The following is a 22437-nucleotide window of genomic DNA, read 5'->3' as shown; positions in this document are numbered from 1 at the left end:
TCATTAATAACTACTTTGAGAATCTATAATGAGATGAAAAACTCAGAAGAAATGGACAGATTCCTAGATACATATGACTTACCAAAGCTGAATCAAGGAGATAGAAAAATTCTAAATGATAAAAAGTTCTAAATATTAGTTAATAAAGCTGAAGAAATAATTTAAAAACTACCAACAAAGAAAAGCTCAGATCCCAAATTCACTGTTGAATTCTGTAAGAACTTCAGGGAAGATCTAATACCACAACTCCCTAAACTCTTTAATGAAATTGAAAGGGGTATAATGCTCCCAAACTCATTCCTGGAAGTAAGCATTCTCCTGACACCAAAACCAGAAAAGAATCTAATTATCCTCATTAAGATACTGCCAAAGAAACATAACAGTCACTAAGATTATACACCATGACCAAGTAAGATTCATCCCGAGGATGTGGGGATAATTCAACACAGACAAATCAATAACTAATATATCACATTAACAGATCCAAGGACAAAAGTCACATGATTATTCAGATAGACACAGCAAGAGCACTTGACAAAATCCAACACCTATTCATAATTTAAAAAAAAAACCTTCAGAAAATTAGAATAGATGGTCTTTTTTTAAAATTTTATTTAAAAGGAAAAAGAAAAAACAAAACAAAACAATGAGGTGTAAGGGTACAAGTAATACAGAACTACAAAAAAAAAAAAAAAAAAAAGTAAGAAATCACCAGTTAATAGATTACACATTATCATCTTAGAGATAGTTGCTCAAGTCACAGTATCAAAGCATACAAAATGAACATTCAGAGAGACTGCAAACAGTTGTGTTCAATGATCCAACCAAAAACATTAATATGGTCAGCTATTTAACACCCCTAAACACACTTGCAGTTGTATCCTTTAGAGCACTTTTTTCCCCTCTCTTTTTTACAACAAAATTTACACATTTTGGGGTTTATTACTCCTTAGTTCTTATTACTTTTTTTTTAAAGAGAATAAAGTCAAATATGGCAAAACAAAGCTGTCAGTCAAAACCAAGGATAGACATAGTACATGATGTAAGAACAGATATTACAAGGTTATCAACAGTGGTTACCATAATGTCTCTTGTTTCCTTAAAAAGAATTGTCTATCTCATTAGGTATTATAAAGTTGAACAAAACAGTAGAGAACAAGACCAATAAAACTTAAACATTGTAAACATTACAGGACTTCCAAAGGAGATAACAGTCAAACCAGAATGGGCATCTTAGTGAATCTTGTTGCCTTCAAAGTAGTTGCCTATACCCCCAAACTTGATACTATCATACAGAATGGAACAGAGTCTAATCAGTCAAAACAAGATAGTGGGAGTATTAGAGGACTTCAAAACAAAGTTAATAGGAAATTTAAAAAAGTTACTATAATATATCCTGCTAATTTTTAAAATTTTTCTCCTTAATTAAAAAAAAACATAAAAAATAATTAAATAAATTTTTTTTTAGTGAATAAGGGAGAGATTGGGATAAAAGAGGATATAACAACATAACAATACAGGTCAAAGCATGACTGTTTCAGCAACCTAGTGCTTCACCACCACATATGGTAACTACTATTAAATCAGGTTATTTGGTGGAGAATAGATGGTCTTTATCTCATTCTGATAAAAGCCATCTGTGACATACCAACAGCTGGCATCATGCTAAATGGTGAAAAACTGAAGGCTTTCATTCTAAAATCAGGTACAAGACCAGGCCAATTATCACCACTCCTGTTCAACATAGTTCTGGAAACATTATCCAGAGCAGTTAGACAGGAGAAAGAAAAGGAATATGGACAGAAAAGAAAGAAGTTAAATTATTTTTATTTATGGATGACATGATAGTCTACATAGAAGACCCCCAAAACTACCAATAAACTCCTTGATTTAATAACCAAATTCAGTAGTGTATCAGGATACAAAGTCAACCCCCAAAAGTCAATAGCATTCCTGTAAACAACAGATTTACTGAGAGAAAAATTAGGGAAACAACATTTTGACAATAGCATCAACAAAACTGAAATACCAAGGGATCAATCAAGTGATGTCAAAGAGATCTTTATATTGAAAATTATAATACCCTGAAAAAGGAGATCAAAGAGGACAGCAGAAAAGTAAAAAATATCCCTTGTTCTTGGATAGGCAGACCCAATATAGTGAAAATGGGCATACTTCCAAAACTGTCATAAAAATTTAATGTAATCCTGATTAACATACCAATAGCATAACTCATAAAACTAGAGAAAATAATTCTAAAATTCATTTAAAGCCAGAAAGGACCTTGGATATCAGGAGCAATTCTGGTAAAAAAGGCAAGGCAGGAGGCATCACAATCCAGGACTGGAAATATATTGCAAAGCTACCATGATTAACATACCATGGTATTGACAAAAAAGGAACCAGATCACTGGTACAGAATATAAGATACAGAAACAACTCCAAACATTCAGCTTCCTTATTTTTAACAAAAGAGTCAAGCACTGTCACTGGAAGAAACCCTCTTTAATAAATGGTGCTGGGAAAACTAACTTTCCACATGTCAAAGATTAAGCCTACACCGCTATATCTCACCACACACTAAGGTAAAACTCTTGAAGGCATACATATGTGTGAAGATTTTATTAACAAAACTCTGATCACACAGGAAATAATACAAAGATCAAGGATGAGGATCACAAATTAAAAAGCTCTTGCACAGCTAAAGAAACCAATAAAGTTAAGGCAAATCACAGTATGGGCAAAAAATGTTACCAGCCATTCCTCAAATTAAGACAAAATATACAGAATATATAAAGAACTAAAAACAGGCCCCGAACTTTAAATACCCTATCCAAGAATGACCATCTGAAATAAACAGATACTTCTCAGATGAAGAAGTACAAATAACAAATACATGAAAAATGTTCAAGGTCACTAGTCATTTGAGAGATGCAAATTGAAGCAACATTGAGAATCCATCTGACTCTGGAAACAATAGCCATCATTAAGAAATCAACCAATTACATGCTGTTGAAACCAAAAGTGCAAATTAGGACCAAAGTGGATGACACATACTGGCTAGTAGTAGGAAGAAAACATTCAAATAAGAGAGGGGATGAAGAAGGGAAGGAGGAAAAAAAAGAAAATGAAAAAAATCTTTTGTAAATAAGGAGGGGAAAAGTGTTAAAGGGAGGGAAAAAAGTGTTAAAGGGAGGGGGAGGGGATGGGGGAAGAATCAAGGTATATTATGTACAGGTAAAATTCCCTATGATGATTATGATCATTATGTATAGCAAAAGTAATGTAAGGGGATAAAAAGGAACCCTTCTCCACTGTTCATGGGTGAATACATTGGTACAACCAATATGCAAATCAGCATGGAGGTTCCTCAAAAAACTTAAACTTGAGGTCACATTTGATCCAGCTATCCCCTTTTAGGACTTCTCCCTAAAGTGTTAAAAGCATTATAACAGTGATATATGCACACCCATGTTTATAGCAGCACAATTTGTAATAGCTAAATTTTGGAAACAGCTCATCATTGGATGAGTGGATAAAGAAAATGTAATTTTTATATACAATGGTGTACCACACTACCATAAAGAAGGATAAACTTGAGACATTTTTAGGTGAATAGAATTTTCTCACCTTGAGAACACAATTTTAAATGAAATAAATCAGACATACATGTTTAAATATTGCATTATTTCTCTTGTATGAGAAATGTAAAGGTTAAATAAGGACCAAAATAGATGATAGATACTGAGAAATAGAGAGAAAATGTTCAAATGGGAAGGGAAACAAAGCGGGGAGGGAGGGGAAATACAAGGAAGGGAACAGGGATAAAAAAAAATAAAATAGAATGCAAGGAAAACAATAGTAATGAAGTTCTGAAAAAGGAGAGAGGAAGAAGGATTCAAGGGAAGAGAGGGGAATGGGAAAAATAAAATAGTTGTACAGCTACAAATTCCCTATGATGAATGTGATCATTAGGTATGTCAAAAGTGTACCAATAAAATTAATTTTAAGAAAAAATAATGCCTTTAAAGAATTAAAATTCATTCATCATCATTTTTTTTTCTGAGACAAGGTCTCATTATATAATTCAAGCTAGCTTTGAACTCATTATGTAGCCTAGGCTGGCCTTGAACTTGCAGCAATCCTCCTGCCTCAAATCTCCTGTGCTGGGATTGCAGGCTTGCACCTCCATGCCCAGCTTGTACTTCAGTTTTGTGTCCTATTGTCAGGTCAGACAGGAACTAAAAATTGCCAGAATCCTTGTTTCTAAGCACTGAACAGTGTATGAGAAATTCTCATGCATCATTTTCAGCACTGCTACTCACTGACACTCATTCTTCCCAAATCCATAGTTGACTATGATAATTTCTGTATTTTTTTCCTACTGAGGATATATGTGACCTTGGGAATTTTTTTTAGTAACTAATTTGTTACATTTTTTATTTTCTGTGGCTCTGGGAGTCAAACTCCAGGCCTTGAGCGTGTGAGGTAAGTGCTCTACCCCTGAACTATATCCCCCACTTAGTAACTCACTTGGAATTAGTGTGCAAAACTCAGTTGACTTTCCATTCCTGGCATAAGAGTTGTAAAGCAAAATGTTGAACTAAATGAGAGATGAGGCCAGAATTCTACAATCACTCTGATTATTGACACTGTTTGTTTGAATTGTTTGCAACATTGTATTCACTAGCTAATTAGTAATAGTAAAGAGTTTGAAAACCCCAAATGTTGTATGTCAGGATTTTATATGTGATTTGGTTAGGATCTACTACAGGTTCTAAGCATGACTAAGTTTTTATTAGCCTCTTTTGGTTTTAATAACAGTTACTCATGTTACCTCAAACAATGGAGAGATTATTACAAAGTTCAGCACAGAGCAGTAGTGGAGATTGATATTTCATGAAAATCCAAAACTAAAATCTTTCCCACTGATAAACCAAACTGGAAGTAGATCCAACATTCTGGGCTTCAGCAGACAAGAATTTTTAACAAGAATTTTGACTCAACTATGTATCTCCTTAGTATACCTCCCACAACCAGTTCACTTATTCTACCTTTTAATGTTTATTTATAAATAATTATAGCTATAACTCATAACATGGGCTTGTCTGATAACCATAATACTACTACTTTATGAATTCTTTTTCTACTTTATTCTTGTTTTAGTACCAACCAATCAATACTTTAATCTTGAGATATTTTCTTAGTTTTAATTTCTAAAGGTTCATCTCTTTTGATGTTGAACCATTTTATTTGTTTCTGGGCTGGCCCAGGATTTGCCTTCCAGCACTGATCCAGTGAGAAATAACAAAGAATTCTTACAATCCAAAACATGATTTCTTTGCTGTTACCTTAGAAGGGATAACATAATGGGGCAGTTTACCTTATAACAATTGTAAAGCAGGTCTCTCTCTCTCTCTCTCTCTCTCTCTCTCTCTCTCTCTCTCTCTCTCTCTCTCTCTCCCTATATATATTTGGTAAAGCAGATCTTGAGTGACCTGTCTTTGGTTTGCTTAATTAGACATTTATTCTTAATTAAAATAATTTAATGTATTTACAGAAACTAAATATGCTAGTTTCCTAAGTTATGTACCAATAATCAGTGAATTTCCACATACTATGTCTTAGTCATTTTCCTGTCAGTGGGCACAATGCCTAACACAATTTAAAGGAGGGAAGGTTATTTTGGCTTATGGTTACTACAGTCCATAATCATCAGGCTTTGAGGCAGAAAGAGCATAGTACAGGGGCATAATGGAGTAAAGCTGCTCACAACACAGTCATTAGGAAGTAGGAAGGAAGGAGACAGGAAAGATATACTCTTACAGGTTATACCCCAGTGACCTCCTTCTCCAGAGCACACCCAATGTCCTGAGAGCATCTGAAGCTGGGATTCCTCAGTGAATTAGTCCATTGTTAAATATAGTACACCTGTGATCAATCACCTTCCCACATGATCAGTCACCTTCCAGAAACTTCAATCTATGAATACATAAGGCTTTGGGGGAACATTCTAGATCTAAACTATCACATAGTATAATTATTATCTCACTAATTCTTTTCAAGTAAGGAAGTGGGCATATATGCATATGAGTCATACATATGTGGAATAGTACATACAATAGTAGACAAAAAGAGCCTTTCAATAGATATAGAAATGAAATTTTTCTTAAGACATTGATATATTTAAAAGTGTTCGAGATACTCAAAATGACAAATTATATTTTACATTTTAATTATAAGAAATTTATATAATAAGTAATATGTCAAACTGATTTGGAAGATTGTATATCTGGGAAGTAATCTTTGTATTTTGATATCATTAAAGTAATTAACAGTACCTGATAGGATTTTGTAGAGCTATAATCAGTACTAGATAAGAAGAGTTAAAGTTTTGTTGTGTTTAAATCATCATTATTTTTAATATAAATCAACCAGGAGCAATGCTTTGAAATCTAAAGAAGTTTCTACTGTGATGTTGATGATTATTATATTCTTAAGGATGATTCCTTTATTAAAATCATAAGTTGGCTGCCTTATTTTTTCAATTTTATTATATATTGATATATTTGAAACTTTATCATGCATAACTGCCATAAGTACTCTGAGTAGAAACAAAAATATATACAAACATTGCCTGATACTTTTAAAGAATACTATTTTCATTTGGAGTGTTTACATTTATAAAGAAATAAGAAAATGTTTTTCATCATTCTTTAGCCATTTGTGTAAGTTCAGTCTTTCCAGTTGCAAAAGTATAAGTTCTGTGTTGCATAAAATACTATATATTTAATTTTTTACTCAGAAAAAATGAATTGTTTAGAATTAGTAAAATATGTCCTGGTCTAAAGTTCATTGCAATGTAATTAACCAGGTTACTTACTTATCCTTGATTTAGAATGGGCTTACATCTCAACAAATCCATTGTAAACTGAAAATAAAGTGCATTTAATCAACTAACCTACTGGATATCAGAGCTTTCAATGGGATACACTGTTAAGTATCAACCATTTACCTTTGGGATCTTGTGACTTACTGGGACCTCTGTCTCACTGCTGCTGGCCAGCTTTGTGAACCATACATTGCTAGCCCAAGAAAAGATAAAAATTCTTAATTTGAAGTGTTGCTTTTGCACTAAGATGGGAATCATCTGTATAAGATGTATGTTTATTTTATTGTAATTATCTGCCTGTTTATTTATAGTATATCTTTTTTTATTAAAGATTGTACACATTCATAAGTTTCATTTGGAATCTTTTAAACTTTTGTATTGCTTTTCAGTCCTTTAATCAGAGACCAGCAGTAAGTGCAATGCTATTTTAAATAAGCCAAAAATATATTGTAGTATATAATACTACCTAAATGAGGAAAGTTTCAAGAACAAGCAGAATTCCTACTGATAATTATAACTTGTAGACACTGATGAGTATGTCACTCAATCCCAGTCGGCCTTCTTCATCAGAGGTAAGAAAACTATGCCTATCAGTGTTTTTGAGAAGTTTTAATAAAAATCAAGTTATATGAAGTATTAGATATTAATTCCTCACCTTGTGTATCCCATTATCCAATTATACTTCTTGTGTCACTAGCTCAGTTTCCCTAGTATTCTAAAGTGAGACCTCTGATGAACTGATTTTATTATCTTTCTCAGTAATAATGAGAAATAATATGGTGTGCTCCATACCTAGCTTAAATTCTGCAAAGCAGTCTTGATCAATCCTTAACTCATACTTTTGACTCTTTGCCTTTCTCTTTCTCAATTTTTTTTTTTAAAGCAGGGATCAAACTCACAACCTCATGCTTGCCAGGCAGGCATTTATACCACTGAGCCTCTGGCCCTCTCTATTGTTTTCATTTGCAAAACACCTCTGCTTCATTTCTCCACCAATACCACGCCTAGTCCAGAGCAACAGAACATGGTAAAGAAAAGTATGCCAACATAAGAACTGTTCTCATGTTAAACTCATGACTGTGAATGTTTCATTTGGTAGTCTGCCACTCTTTCACAGTAAGACCCTGTCTAAAAAAAAAAAAAAAAAAAAAAAAAGCCTTTACATAGCCCAGAAGCTTTACTTATTTTGCTCTACTAATTCTTTTTCCTCCTGATTTTTACTTTTACTATTTTTTCTCCTCCCTCTGACTTAATCATACCAGCTATTAGATGTTTCCTTTAGCTCTTCTTTATTGTTGTTGTTGTTGTTTGTTTTTTGAGACAGAGTCTTGCTACGTGGTCCAGGCTGGCCTTGAACTCACTGTTTGGCCCAGGCCAGCCTCAGACTCTTGGTGATCCTCTTGCCTCAGGCTCCCAAGGGCTCCCATTAACTCTTTTGGAATTCTTTATCTAGGATCATTTGACTAGTGCATTATTTCCCTTAATTCTTAAATCTCACCTGTTCTGTGATAGCTACCCTATTCTATTTAAAATTGAAAACTTCTCCAATCCTTATCTTTCCTATTTTTCCTGCTCTGCATTTATTTTTCCTCCTAGTACCTATCTGCTTATAATATAATAGATAACCTATTAGTGTTTTATATTTATTAGTTATTTTATGTATCCCTTACAGGGCCAGGATTATTCTAAGGCAAATGATGTACTTACTGTCAGAGTGCAAAATTTAAGTGGAGGAAGTGGCACTCAAAGCTTTAAGAAATTAAGATAAATATTTTCATGTAATATTTTCAAAAATTAAAGTTATTGCAAAAAGTCCATGATGAACAAGATATCAACATTTTAAATACAAACAGGGTTCACCAGTGTCACAGGTAGCCATTTCAGAACCTAAGGCAAATGGAAAAACATGTGCTCCTGTACGTATATCTCTTATAAAATATTTTGTTAGTTAATAAATTTCGTGAAAATATTAATGAGTTATTTACATGAAGCCAGGAATAAAAGATAAAGATAAGTCAAGATTTTGGTATAAATAGAACATTTAACCCTAAAATATATGTATTTTTAAAATTTTTAACTATTCTGTTCTGAAAAAAACTGAAAGTGTTTTTTTCTAGAAACATACATTCAAATGTTTAGGTTAAGAAATATTTTCCCCTGTAACATAATAATACATTTATCTAAAGATAATGTCGTATTTACTGCAAATTTCTTAAGTTAGCATGTAACTTATGAAATAATCTTTTACTTTACTATTCAAAATGCACCATATGACAAATTTTACTGTCATGTCTATGCAGATATTTAAACTGTTGTTTAATGTTTTATCAAAAATGTAGAAATAATTTATTTATGAAAATAATTTGAACCTTACCTTCAATGCAAGAACCTTTTTTTATCTCTTACAAAAATAGTTGATGTTATTAATAGATCATATTCAAACTTTTAAAGTTTTCTCAGATATTTAATATTATTAGAGTATAATCATTTCCTTCATCTGCTTTCATTCTTTTTCCTCAGTAATATAATATACTAGAAAACCTATTAGTGTTTTATATTTATTGGTTATTTTTTACTTTTAACATTCAATGAATAGCAACTTTCCTTAGATTATAAATGAGACTCAATTTGCCATTTCTCTTTTAGTATTCTAAATATTCTAAATAGAAGGATTCTAATTAAAGTCATTATATAACATAAACAGAAAAGTAGATGGTTTTATATAAGCACAGATAGGCTTACAGATATGTTCTACATATAGAATAGTTTTTCCTGAAATTCTGAGAAACAACTATATTTTCCAAACCATGATATTAGCTTTTTGAAAGTACTCAGAGATACCAGTTATCACAAATCTAGTACAGAGATAGTATGGAGATGTATACAAATGATAAAGATAACATAAGATCACTCCAAAGGAATGAGTAGCTGGGAAAGTGGGAAGGATAAAGATTGTTGATGAGAAAACTAGTATTCTTACTGTAGGCCACAGAAAAAACACCTTATCAAATATACTGAGATAATCTATGAGTCAAGCCAAATGTACAACATCATTTTCAGGAAAATGTGTTCTCAGTACCAAATAACTAACTTAACAAATTTTTTAATTTTTAATTTTTATTTGTTCACAGGGCTGCATGTATTTATTTATTTCAATTTTATTTATTAAAATTATACAGGATATTGATTTCTGTCCGTCTTAAAAATATTTTAACTGGTTTTTTTCATTCAGTTGGTGGAGCTTCATGTTTTTTATGTCCCTGAAGGATCATGGAACTATAAGTTAAATACTATATCAATAGAAGTTGTTAACAAATTTATTTCTGCTGGATTTATAAGGCAAGTATTTTGTATTCATGTAACAAAATACCTAAAAGCAAATCCTTTTCTTCTTAAAGAAAATTCTTTCTGAAAATTTAAAAATTATAAGTGAACAATATTTTATTTGATGGATCCATTCAGAATTCAATGAACGCTATTAACAAATATGATTATGTAACAGGCAAACATTTTGGTAGGATCAGATGTCATTTGGTCATAAGACTGTGACCCATAAAATGGCATATAGCCTGAATGTTACTTTAATTATACACAAAAAGAAGAAAAAAGTTATCTAAAATTAAAAATGTGAAGAGCTGTGATGAACTATTTAAAATGTAATCAATGAACATATATGTGTTACCTATACTTGTTTGTGTGCGATGTGTATGTTTATGTGTATATTTTCACATTCACAGAAACATGATACTACATGATTTGACTGCCTGCTTTTATCTCACTTGAGTGTACCTCTCTCCCTAAACTTTCCTATCACCTTCTACCAGTATATCAACCTCTTTTCTCTTCTGGAATATTTCAGATATGGCCCTACCTTAGGACCCTTGAACTTTTTGTTGTTGTTCCTTTCCACTAGAATGCATTTTCTGCCCTGACCACATGCTGTCTTACCTCTGTTAGGTCTTTACTCAACTATTACTTTTTTCTGTATATGTCTTGTGATCACTGCATGTTAAATAACAGCTATAGACCCTTTTATTCTTCCCTATTTTATTTTTTTCTATAGTACAGTTGTGAAAATATATATTTTACTATGTACTTCATTAATTTTTTTGTCCCACTTGAAGTCTATGAGGGAAGAGATTTTTGTCTGTTTTGTTGATTGCCAACTTTCTATCCTGCAATACAAGCTTACATAATCAATGCTCAATTAATGTTGATGTGGTTCAATCAATGAATAATCTAATTGTCTTGAAATAATTTAGAAAAACAAGAACTTCTAAAAATAACCTAAGTGGTGGCTTTAAATTTTAGACATTGAGCAAAGTATCCCTGACGAGTAAAGTTGTAGAGTTTGGCATTATTTAATCTTCAAAGAAATGATACAGTACTGCAGTGATTCTTCAGTCTCCTGTGAGGTATTACATCACATGGTGAGAAAAAAAGAAAGAGCAAGAGACAATATGGCAGTAAAGCAGAGCTCCAGGATGTTGAGTTGTTCATGAGGAACAAAAGGCCATGAGGCGCCAGAACCTTGGCATTTATTGATTGAGGAGGGGATTATTGGATGACTCCGAGGGCAGTGGTGATTTTAAACTGAGAATGTTTCCCTGGAACACCTTTAATCTTAGTTTTGATCTTACACTTAATCTTACTCTCAGTGGTTTTAGTCTTAATAGATGGGAAAAGATGACCCAACAGCTTTCCAATGGGAAAGCAGGTGATCTCAAAAGGGTGATAGAAAAAATCCCAACCCTCTGCTCATCCCTTAAGGGAGTATATAAAACTAGCAATTGTGAATTTGTGGTCCCTAATAATTAAGGATAAATCATTCCTGCTAAACTCCCAAAATAAGTATCTGTGGCTACATTGGTCTTTATGTGTATATATATGGCTATATTTTAAAACCATAATGTTAAGTGAAGTAAGTGAGACACACAAGCTTAAAAACTGTACAATCTCTTATGTGAGAAACCAAAGTATAAATGAATCAAAATGCAAAATAAAGGCAATAGAAATAGATAAATCTTTGGCAAATATGAAGGGGACTAAGAGATGTAGGGGTGGGGAAGAGACATTAAAAGAAATAAGACATGTCATGTATATGTACCAGCTACCCACAGTCGATGCATTAATGATGTACTACAAATATGTATTAATGAAATAAAATAAAAATTTTAAAGTGTGTAAATTTTTATTTTAATAAAATCTGGAAATGGATTACAGAAATAGAAAATCATTTTTCTTTTTAGTACAAAAAAGCTTTCATATTGATGTAATTTTAACAGACAATCATTTATTTTGAAAAAGTATCCAAAGATCTACAAAGTGCAAGGCAACATAGAAACAATATATTAAGCTACATCTGATATATAAAATCATTATTTATATTTGAGATAGTTGAGTAAAGTTACTAATCATTAGTACAGCCAAAACCTATTTACTTTTATAGTATAAAATAATTTCATGGTATTTCAGAGTATCTCCTCAACTTACTTTACAAGCCCTGAGATTGCGCCTTGGTGAGTTCCTTGGTGAAGATGCTGTTGCAGAAAAATTTTTATTTCTGAAATGCATTGGAAATAATTTAGCTGTGGTGAGTGTTCTTATTTTTTTGTTCTGATAAAAGAAAAGCAGAGATTATCAACTTATGTTTCTTAAATGAATATTATCAGGGACTGAAAGTATGGAATTGTGTATGTGTGTGTCTGTGTGTGTCTCTGTGTGTCTGTGTGTATCTGTGTGTGTATGTAAATTTCCTTGAGAAGAAACAGGAGACAAAATTTAAAATGCTATTATGCAAGGAACATTTTCAGCAAATATTTATTGATACTTACTATGTATAAAACTAGAAAAAAGAATCCAATAAGGAGCTGTCCCTTGAAATATACTGTATGTAGCACCAAGAAATAAGTGATTTTTTAAAAAGTAACTAGGAAATAATGCATAGAAAATTATAGTTTGTTGAAGGTGTTGAACGCATAATTTATAGTATGCTACTCTTTTTGAAGCCTGGCATTTTTAACCAAAATGGTGACACGATTATAACTGTTAATAAGAATTAATTTGGACTCCTTAATAAATGGTGTTGGAGGGCTGGGGATTTAGCTCAGCCGCTCAAGTGCTTGCCTGGTAATTGTGAGGTCATAAGTTCGATCCCAAACCAAAAAAAAAAAAAAAAAAATGATGCTGGAAAAACTGGCTCTACATATGCTAAAGATTAAAATTGGATCTATATCTTTTATCATGCATTAAGCTAAAATTAGAATGGGTTTAAGATTTTAATATTAAAACAGAAACATTAAATCTACTGGAAGATAGAGTAGATAAAACTCTATCATTGATGTAGGCAAAGACTTTATGAACAAAACCCAGTTACACAGGAGCTATCACAAAAAATCAGCAACTGGGATCCCATTCTATGGAAAAGCTTTTTGCACAGCAAGAGAAACCACCAATGTGGGAGAAAATGTTTGCCAGCTGTACTTCAGACAAAGGATTACTATTGAGAACATATAAAGAACTCAGAAAAAATCAGTCCTCCCCAATTTTTTTTTTTTTTTTTTTTTTTGTCTTTTTCGTTTTTATCGGTACCAGGGATCGAACTCACGACTGCCTGCTTGCAAGGCAGGCGCTTATGCCGCTGAGCTAAACCCCCAGCCCCCAGTCCTCCCCAATTTAAAGACCCAATCCAAAAATGGGCATCTGAAATGAATACATACTTCTCAGATGAAGAAATACAAACAGCAAATAAATATATGAAAACAAGTTCAATATCACTGGTCATTCGAGAGGTTCAAATTAAAACAACATTGATTCTACCTCACCCAAGAATGAATGGCTATTATGAAGAAACCAACCAGTAACAGATGCTGGAGGAGCTATAGGGAAAAGGAACCCTTTTCCACTATTAGTTGAGAGTACAGACTGGTAGAAATCAATGAGAATATACCTCAAAAACTAGTATTGGACGTGGGGATACAGCTCAGTGGCACAAGCACCTGAGTGTCAAGTGCAAGGTCCTTCATTTGATTCCCAGTACAAAAACAAACAAACAAACTAGGATTGGAGGTGCCATTTGACCCAGATAGTCTTCTTCTGGGTATCTGCCCAGAAGATTTAAAAACATCATACCACAGTGATATATGTGCACCCATGTTCAAAGCAGCACAATTTATAATAGCCAGATCTTGAAAACAACCTAAATATTCATCAGCTGAGGAGTGGATAAAAATGATGTAGTACGTTTATACAATGGAGTACTACTCAGCTATAAAGAAGGATAAACTGGAGACTTTTATAGGTAAATGGATGCAACTTGAGACCATATTCATAAGTGAAATAGACACATGTAAACATCATGTTGTCTCACTAGAATGGGAAACTGATGATTTAGACAATTAGACAATTGAATGCAGATGTCTTCAGCTCTGGGCTAGTGATTGGGGGATAACAGTGCACAATGTATGTACCATTGTTGTCCCCGATTGAGGTGTTTTGAAATTTTGTTTTGTTTTCTCTTAGAAATAAAATAGGTTTGAAAAAATTAATTGGGAGACCAGGCATGGTGGCGCACAGCTGTAATCCCAACATTGAGAAGGCTGAGACAGGAGGATCACTGTGAGTTCAAGGCCAACTGGGCTACACAGTGTGTTTAAGGCCAGCCTGCACTAAATATGAAGATCCTGGCTCAAAAAAAAAAAAATAATTGGCCTCACTGAAAAAGATGAATTGAAGTGAAAAGAGACTACAGATAGTGATTCCAGCCAGGAGGTTTTTAGTGGTTCAGGAAAGAGCTAAGGAGTTCTTACATAATAGGCTGCCTCTCATCTTGTCTACTACCATGTAGCAGTTCTACATAGTGAGTTCATGCAAAAGATAGCTCTAATTATTATTATTAAGTAACATAGAATCTCTAGTATATTTGATGCAATGAATAGAAATTGCTTTATATTCTCCACTTTAGGCAGTTTTAAATATGATTTACGTATCCCACATATATATGTCTCTGAAAAGAGAATGAGTCCTGGCTGTACTTGGAGAACTGTGGAGTTATAAGCAAGCAGGCAGGTGCCCACTTTCTCTGGAGCCCAGCTTGTTTGGGACCCTCGCACCATCTGGGGGCACTGGAACAGCTAGGCAGGTCTGGGGCACCTGCATCCACCTCCCTGTGTGCTTGGAGGAATGTGGAGTTCTAAACAAGCAGGCAAGTGCCACCAGTTCCAGAGGCCCAGAGTCCTTTGGTAAGTGCCCTGTGTACTTTCCCCTGAGCCCAGCTTGTTTGGGACCCTCGAACCTTCCAGGTGCACTGGAACAGCTAGGTGGGTCTGAGGTGCTTGCATCCGCCTCCCCATGTGCTTGGAGGTATGCTTGGAGGGCTGTGGATTCTAAGCAAGCAGGCAAGCACCACCAGTTCCAGAGGCCCGGCAGCCTGGGAGAACTGGGTGCCAGAGTCCCAGGAGCTGTGGGCATAGAAGTGGATTTCCAACAAACCCTGAGGAAGCTTTCCAATAACACTTGAAACACTTGAAACACAGAAATATAGGAAAATGACAAAATGAAAGACCAAATTACAATCTCAGACCTCCAGCCCATGCAAAATATCTTAGGAGTAATGTATATAGAAGAAAATATATGCCATACACTTCAAATATTGGACATGATAGCAACTGAAATAGGCAACTCTGGGAAGCTTTAAAGGAATTCAAACTAGAAATAATCTCCCAGGTAAAAGAAGAAACGATACAAGAAATTAAAGAGATGCTGAATATATCTAAAGAAAACACAGTTAAAAAATTGGAGGAACTAAACAAAAAGATAGAATCCTTAGATGAGCAATATAAGAAACAAACAGAATACATAAGATGCACAGAGATATACCGGAAATCAAAAATTCCACTGAAAGCTGTAAAAGTCGCCTCAATGAAAGTGAAGATAGAATTTCAGACCTTGAGGACAAGATTGCAAGTACTGAACAGGAAAGGAAAGATCTTTTAAAAATAACAAAGAATCAGGAAATAACAATTTAATATCTGCAAGATGACACAAAGAAAAACAACATAAGATTGATAGGGATTGACGAAAAAGAAGGGGACGACATAAACGACATCAAGAGGATATTTGGAGACGTAATAGCTGAAAATTTCCCAAGCATGAGATCGAAAACCGACATCAGGTTCAGTGAAGTATATAGAACTCCAAATAGTCATAACCAAAATAAGACTACACCCAGACATATAATAATCACCATCCCAGAAATCCAACACAAGAATACATTATTAAAAGCTGTCAGAGAGAAAAGACAGATCACTTATAAAGGAAAACCTATCAGAATCACGCAGACTTCTTAGCACAAACAATAAAATCAAGAAGAGCATGGAGTGAAGTATTTCAGATCCTAAAGGAAAACGATTTCCAACCTAGACTGATGTACCCTGCAAAACTGTCCTTCAAAATCGATGGAGAAATAAGATACTTCCATGACAAAAAACAGCTGAAGAACTTCATGATCACCAAGCCAATCCTGCAAAGAATACTGAAAGACAGTTTAGATACACTTAGGAAAAAAACCACTAAACAAAGCAGACAATTAAACAGAACAGAGATAAAGATGCAACAGCAGAAATATAACATGTCAACAATAAACCAATATATAACAGTTATAACCATTAATGTAAATGGTCTCAATGCACCAATTAAAAGAAACCGACTAGCAGAATGGATCAAGAAACAAAATCCAACCATATGCTGTCTAGAAGAAACCCATCTAACCCAGAAAGATATTCACAGACTGAAAGTCAAAGGATGGAAAACAATACTTCCTGCAACAGGAACCCAAAAAGCAGGAGTAGCCATTCTGTTTGCAAACAATGTGAACTTTAAACCAATAATGATCAGGAGAGACAAAGAAGGTCACTACATACTCATTAGGGGAAAACTTCAAGAGGAAGAGATAACTATCTTAAATATATATGCACCAAATTCCAGAGAACCCAGTTATATAAAACAAGTATTAACAGAAATGAATCAAATTATCAGTAACACAATTATAACAGGAGACCTTAACACACCATTAACCCCAAGGGACAGATCCACCAGACAGAAAATCAGCAAAGAAATAACAGAACTGAATCACACATATGAACAAATGGACTTGATAGACATATACAGAGTGTTCCATCCAACAAAATCAGAATACACATTCTTCTCAGCAGTACATGGGTCATTCTCCATATATTAGCTCACAGAACATATTTAAATAAATGCAAAAGAATTGAAATTATCCCTGGCGTGTTATCAGATCATAGCGCTTTGAAATTAGAAATTAATGATAAAAGATACTACAAAAATCCCACAAACACATGGAAACTGAATAACACACTCTTGAGTAATCAGTAGGTCACAGGGGAAATTAAAGAAGAAATTAAACGATACCTACAAGAAAATGAAAATACAAATACAACTTACTGGAATCTGTGGGATACAATGAAAGCCATCCTCAGAGGAAAATTTGTTGCACTGAGTTCCCACATCAGGAAAACAGAATGAATACAAATAAATAACCTGATACTACACCTCAAACAGCTAGCAAAAGAAGATCAGGTCAACCCCAAAGACAAAAGACAAGAGGAAATTATAAAAATCAGAGCAGAAATCAATGCAATAGAGACTAAGAAAACAATCCAAAGAATCAATGAATCAAAGAGTTGGTTCTTGGAAAGAATACATAAAATTGATAAGCCCCTAGCCAACCTTATTTTAAAAAGGCAACAAAAAGCTCAAATTCATACAATAAGAAATGAAAAAGGTGAAATCACTACAGACTCTATAGAAATATAGGAGATCATCAACACCTATTTCAAAAACCTCTACTCTCAAAGGTTTGATAACACAGAAGAAATAGACAGATTCCTAGAAACATATGAAGTACCAAAGCTAGATCAAGGAGATGTAAAACTGCTGAATAACCCATTTTCTATTAATGAAATTGAAAATGTAATTAAGTCCTTACCTGCAAAGAAGAGCCCGGGCCCAGACAGATTCACTGCAGAATTCTACAAGAAATACAAGGAAGACCTAATGCCAACACTCCTCAAACTCTTCAATGAAACTGAAAGGGAAGCAATCCTTCCTAAGTCATTCCTGGAAGCAAATATTACTCTAGTACCAAAACCTGAGAAAGACCCAACTAAAAAAGAGAACTATAGACCAATCTCCCTAATGAACACAGATGCAAAAATCCTCAATAAAATATTGGCAAGTAGGATGCAGCAAATCATCAAGAAGATTATACACCATGACTAAGGGGGATTCATCCCAGGCATGCAGGGATGGTTCAACATATGTAAATCAATAAATGCAATCCACCATATCAAGCCAAAAGTAAGAATCACATGATCATTTCCATAGATGCAGAAAAAGCTTTTGATAAGGTCCAACATTCATTCATGATAAGAACTTTACAGAAAATTGGAATAGATGGTCTTTACCTCAATATAATAAAGGCCATCTATGACAAACCAACAGTTATCATACCAAATGTCCAAAAATTGAAAGCCTTTACTTTAAAATCAGGCACAAGACAAGGATGTCCTTTATCACCACTCCTATTTAATATAGTACTGGAAATACTAGCCAGAGCAATTAGACAAGAGAGAGAAATAAAAGGGGTAAAGATAGGAAAAGAAGAAGTTAAATTATCATTGTTTGCAGATGACATGGTACTTTACATAGAAGACCCCCCTAAACCCCATTGAAAGACTCTTAGATATAATAAATAAATTCAGTAATGTAGCTATATACAAAATCAATACTCAAAAATCAGTAGCATTCCTATACACTAACAACCAAATCACAGAGAGAAATAAGAGAAGCCACACTCTTCACACTAGCAAGCAAAAAATGAAATATTTAGGAATTACTCCTAGAAAGAAGTGAAAGACCTATACAGGGAAAATTATAATACACTGAAAAAAGAAAATGAAGATGACCTCAGAAAATGGAAACACATCCCTTGCTTATGGATAGGAACAATAAATATTATGAAAACGGCTATTCTCCCAAAACTCTTATACAGATTCAATGCAATCCCAATAAAAAATACTATCAACATACCTCATAGATCTAGAGAAATCACTCCTAAATTCATCTGGAGTGAGAAGAGACCTAGAATAGCAAAGACAGTTCTAAGCAACAAAGGCAAGGCAGGAGGCATCACAATCCCTGACTTGAAGTTATACTACAAAGCAACTGTAGTAAAATCAACATGGTACTGGAATCAAAACAGAGCCGAAGATTGATGGAATAGATTAGAAGATATAGCCACAACTACGAACACACTCAACTACCTTATCTTTGATAAAGGAGCCAAACATATTCACTGGAAGAACGATAGTCTCTTTAATAAATGGTGTTGGAAAAACTGGCTCTCCATATGCCGAAAACTAAAACTAGACCCATGCCTATCACTATGCACTAAATTAAAATCTAAGTGGATCAAAGATCTGAATATTAAAACAGAAACACTAAATCTATTGGAAGACAAATTGGGTAGAAACCTTGAAGACATAGGGGTAGATAGAGAATTCATGAACAGGACTCAAACCTCACGGGAAATACTTCCCAGAATCAATAACTGGGACTACCTCTTATTAAAAAGTTTCTGCATGTCGGGGGCTGGGGATTTAGCTCAGTGGCATAAGCGCCTGCCTTGCAAGCCTGTGGTCGTGAGTTCGATCCCTGGTACCATTAATATCCAAAAAAAAGTTTCTGGATGTCAAAGAAATCTCCAGCTTAGTGAAAAGAAAACCTACAAACTGGGAAAAAAATCTTACGAACTCTCCCTCAGAAAAAGGACTTCTGTCTAAAACATATAAATAATTTTTTAAAAATCACACCCCCAAAATTCAAAGATCCAATCCAAAAATGGGCATCTGAGATGAACACACAGTTCTCAGATAAAGAAATACAAATGGAAAATAAATACATGAAAAAATGTTTATCATCATTAGTCATTAGAAAAATGCAAATTAAAACCACACTGAGATTCCATCTCACTCGTGAAAGATTGGCCAGGATCAAGAAAACCATCAACAACAAATACTGGAGAGGCTGTGGGGAAAAAGGAACTCTCCTGCACTGTTGGTGGGAGTGTAGACTGGTGCACCCATTGTGGAGGTCAGTCTGGAGACTTCTCAAAAAGCTGGGATTGGAAGTTCCAGCTATTCCACTTCTAGGTGTATTCCCAGAAGAACTGAAAGCATCATACCACAGTGATATATGTACTCCCATGTTTATAGCAGCACAATTTGTAATGGCCAGATCTTGGAAACAACCTAAGTGTCCATCAACTGAGGAATGGATAAAAAAGATGTGGTATTTTTATACAATGGAGTACCACTCAGCTATAAAGAAGGGTCACATTGAGATATTTATAAATAAATGGACGCAGCTTGAGAGCATACTCCTAAGTGAAATAAATCAAACTCACATGTATGAATACCAAATAGTTTCCCTATTGTAAGAAATGATTCAAATATATAAAAGTATGTGGTAATCATGATTCCCCTTTATGTGGCTTTGAAACCTTATAAAGTTTTCACTCATTAATTGGAATGGCTTTATTCTAGGCTGCTTGATATTGTTGCCTGTGATGAAATGAATAACTATTTTGAAGAAAACAAGACATCATAATAGCTAGTGCTGATTTAATATCATCTTGTTTTGAAGTCCCACCAAACTGTTGCTCTTCTGTCTCCATTGGTTTTATCATGTTGTATCTTACTGGATTTTATTATATGTGATAGTATAAACAAAAAATTTTATAGGCAAAGAGATAATATAGAAACCATTGTTCCTTTTCCATTAGCTGGTTCTAAATGCCCTGTAATACTTTCATCCTCCTGAATGGTTTCACACTGTCTTGATATGTTTGATGCTATAGTATATGAAGTTATATTCAAATATTTCAATGAAGAGACACCATGGTAACTACTGTTAAGTCGGGTTATCTTGTGGTGAAACACTTAAGTTGCTGAAATTGTAATGCTTTGACCTGTATTGTTATGTTGTTATGTCCTCTTTTGTCTCAATCTCCCCCTTTTACATAAAAAAATTCTTTTTTATTACTGTTTTTTTAATTAAGGGAAAAAAATCAAAAAAATTAGCAGGATATATTATAGCAATTTTTTTATTTCCTATTAACTTGATTTGAAGCCCTATATTACTCCTGCTATCTTGTTTTGACTGATGATACCATGTTCCGATCTGTTTGATAGTATCAAGTTTGAGGGTATAGGTAACTACTTTGAAGGCAATAAGATTCACTATGACGCACATTCTGGTTTGACTATTAACTTCTTTTGAAGTCCTGTAATGTTTCCAATGTCTAGGTTTTATTGGTCTTGTTCTGTACTGTTTTGTTCAATTTTATTATACCTAATGATATAGGCAATTCTTTTTAAGGAAGCAAGAGGCATTATGGTAACCATTATTGATAACCTTGTATTCTGTTTTTACATCATGTGCTATGTCTATCCTTTGTTTTGACTCACTGCTTTGTTTTGTCATATTTGGTTTTATTCTGTTCCCCCAAAAAAGTAATAAGAACTGTGGAATAATAAAACCCAAAATATGTAAATTTTGTTGTAAAAAAGAGTAAAAAATGTGCTCTAAAGGATACAACTGCAAGTGTGTTTAGGTGTGTTAAGATAGATGACCATATTACTTGTTTTTGTTGGATCATTGAACAGAACTTTTTGCAGTCTCACTGTCCGAATGTCTACTTTGTATGCTTTAATCCTGTAACTTGAACAACTATTTCTAAGATGACAATATGTAATCCATTAACTAGTGATTTCTTACCGTTTTTTTTTTTTTTTTTTTTTTTTTTTTGTAATTCTGCATTACTTATACCCTTATACTGTTTTGGTTTTTTTCCTTTAAATAAAAAAAAAAAAGAAATATAGAATAGGCACTTTTAAATAAAGAAAAAACACAATAAAAAAGAGAATGGAAGTAAAAATAATTGAAAAATATTGTAAAAGCTTCAGTCTTTCTTATTTTTTTCTAGGTGAAAGAAAAGCAAGAGTCAGAACTAAAACTCAAATCATTTGCTCCTCCATATGTATGTAATATGATATTTTTAACTTATACTAATTTTTTAACTGACACTGTTTTAGTTACAAACTAATTTTAAAATTTTCCTATATGTTTCAGGCTCTTCAACCAGAATTATATTTGCTTCCTGTAATGGACCATTTAGGAAACGTTTATTCGGCATCATCGACCATTACTTTAGATGGGCAGCAAACTAATAATGATATTGCTGAAATTGATGGAATGATCCAGAGACCAGTTAGCCTAACTTTGTCAAATGAAGAACCTGGAAGAATTCCCAGTTCCTTAGAAAACATTTTGAAAGAACTTTTTAGCAAGAATCAGAAAGAAGGTGATTTCAAGTGAAATGGGGAAAATGAAGGTTATAATAGTATGTTTTAGTAGCCAGGTCTGTGAGTAAATGCTGGCAAACCTTGCTTACAAACAGAAGT

At 33.6% G+C, this 22437-nt stretch overlaps 1 protein-coding gene across 1 annotated transcript in view; it reads left to right on the top strand.

The window, feature by feature from the left end:
• The first annotated feature begins 7308 nt into the window (after positions 1-7308).
• Positions 7309-22437, top strand: part of Spata1 (spermatogenesis associated 1) — a 44221-nt gene continuing 29092 nt past the window's right edge. Inside the window, exons 1-5 of the mRNA XM_063257573.1 lie at positions 7309-7464; positions 10125-10231; positions 12368-12485; positions 21960-22013; positions 22106-22337. Of these exons, the coding sequence (XP_063113643.1) occupies positions 7423-7464; positions 10125-10231; positions 12368-12485; positions 21960-22013; positions 22106-22337 (553 nt within the window). The 5' untranslated portion in view covers positions 7309-7422. The remainder of the gene's footprint in view (positions 7465-10124; positions 10232-12367; positions 12486-21959; positions 22014-22105; positions 22338-22437) is intronic.

Source organism: Cavia porcellus, unplaced genomic scaffold (assembly GCF_034190915.1).
Source record: "Cavia porcellus strain 051 isolate PalLab524CR breed Dunkin Hartley unplaced genomic scaffold, mCavPor4.1 scaffold_1, whole genome shotgun sequence".
Lineage (NCBI taxonomy): Eukaryota > Metazoa > Chordata > Mammalia > Rodentia > Caviidae > Cavia > Cavia porcellus.
This window is presented reverse-complemented; position numbering and strand designations above follow the sequence as displayed.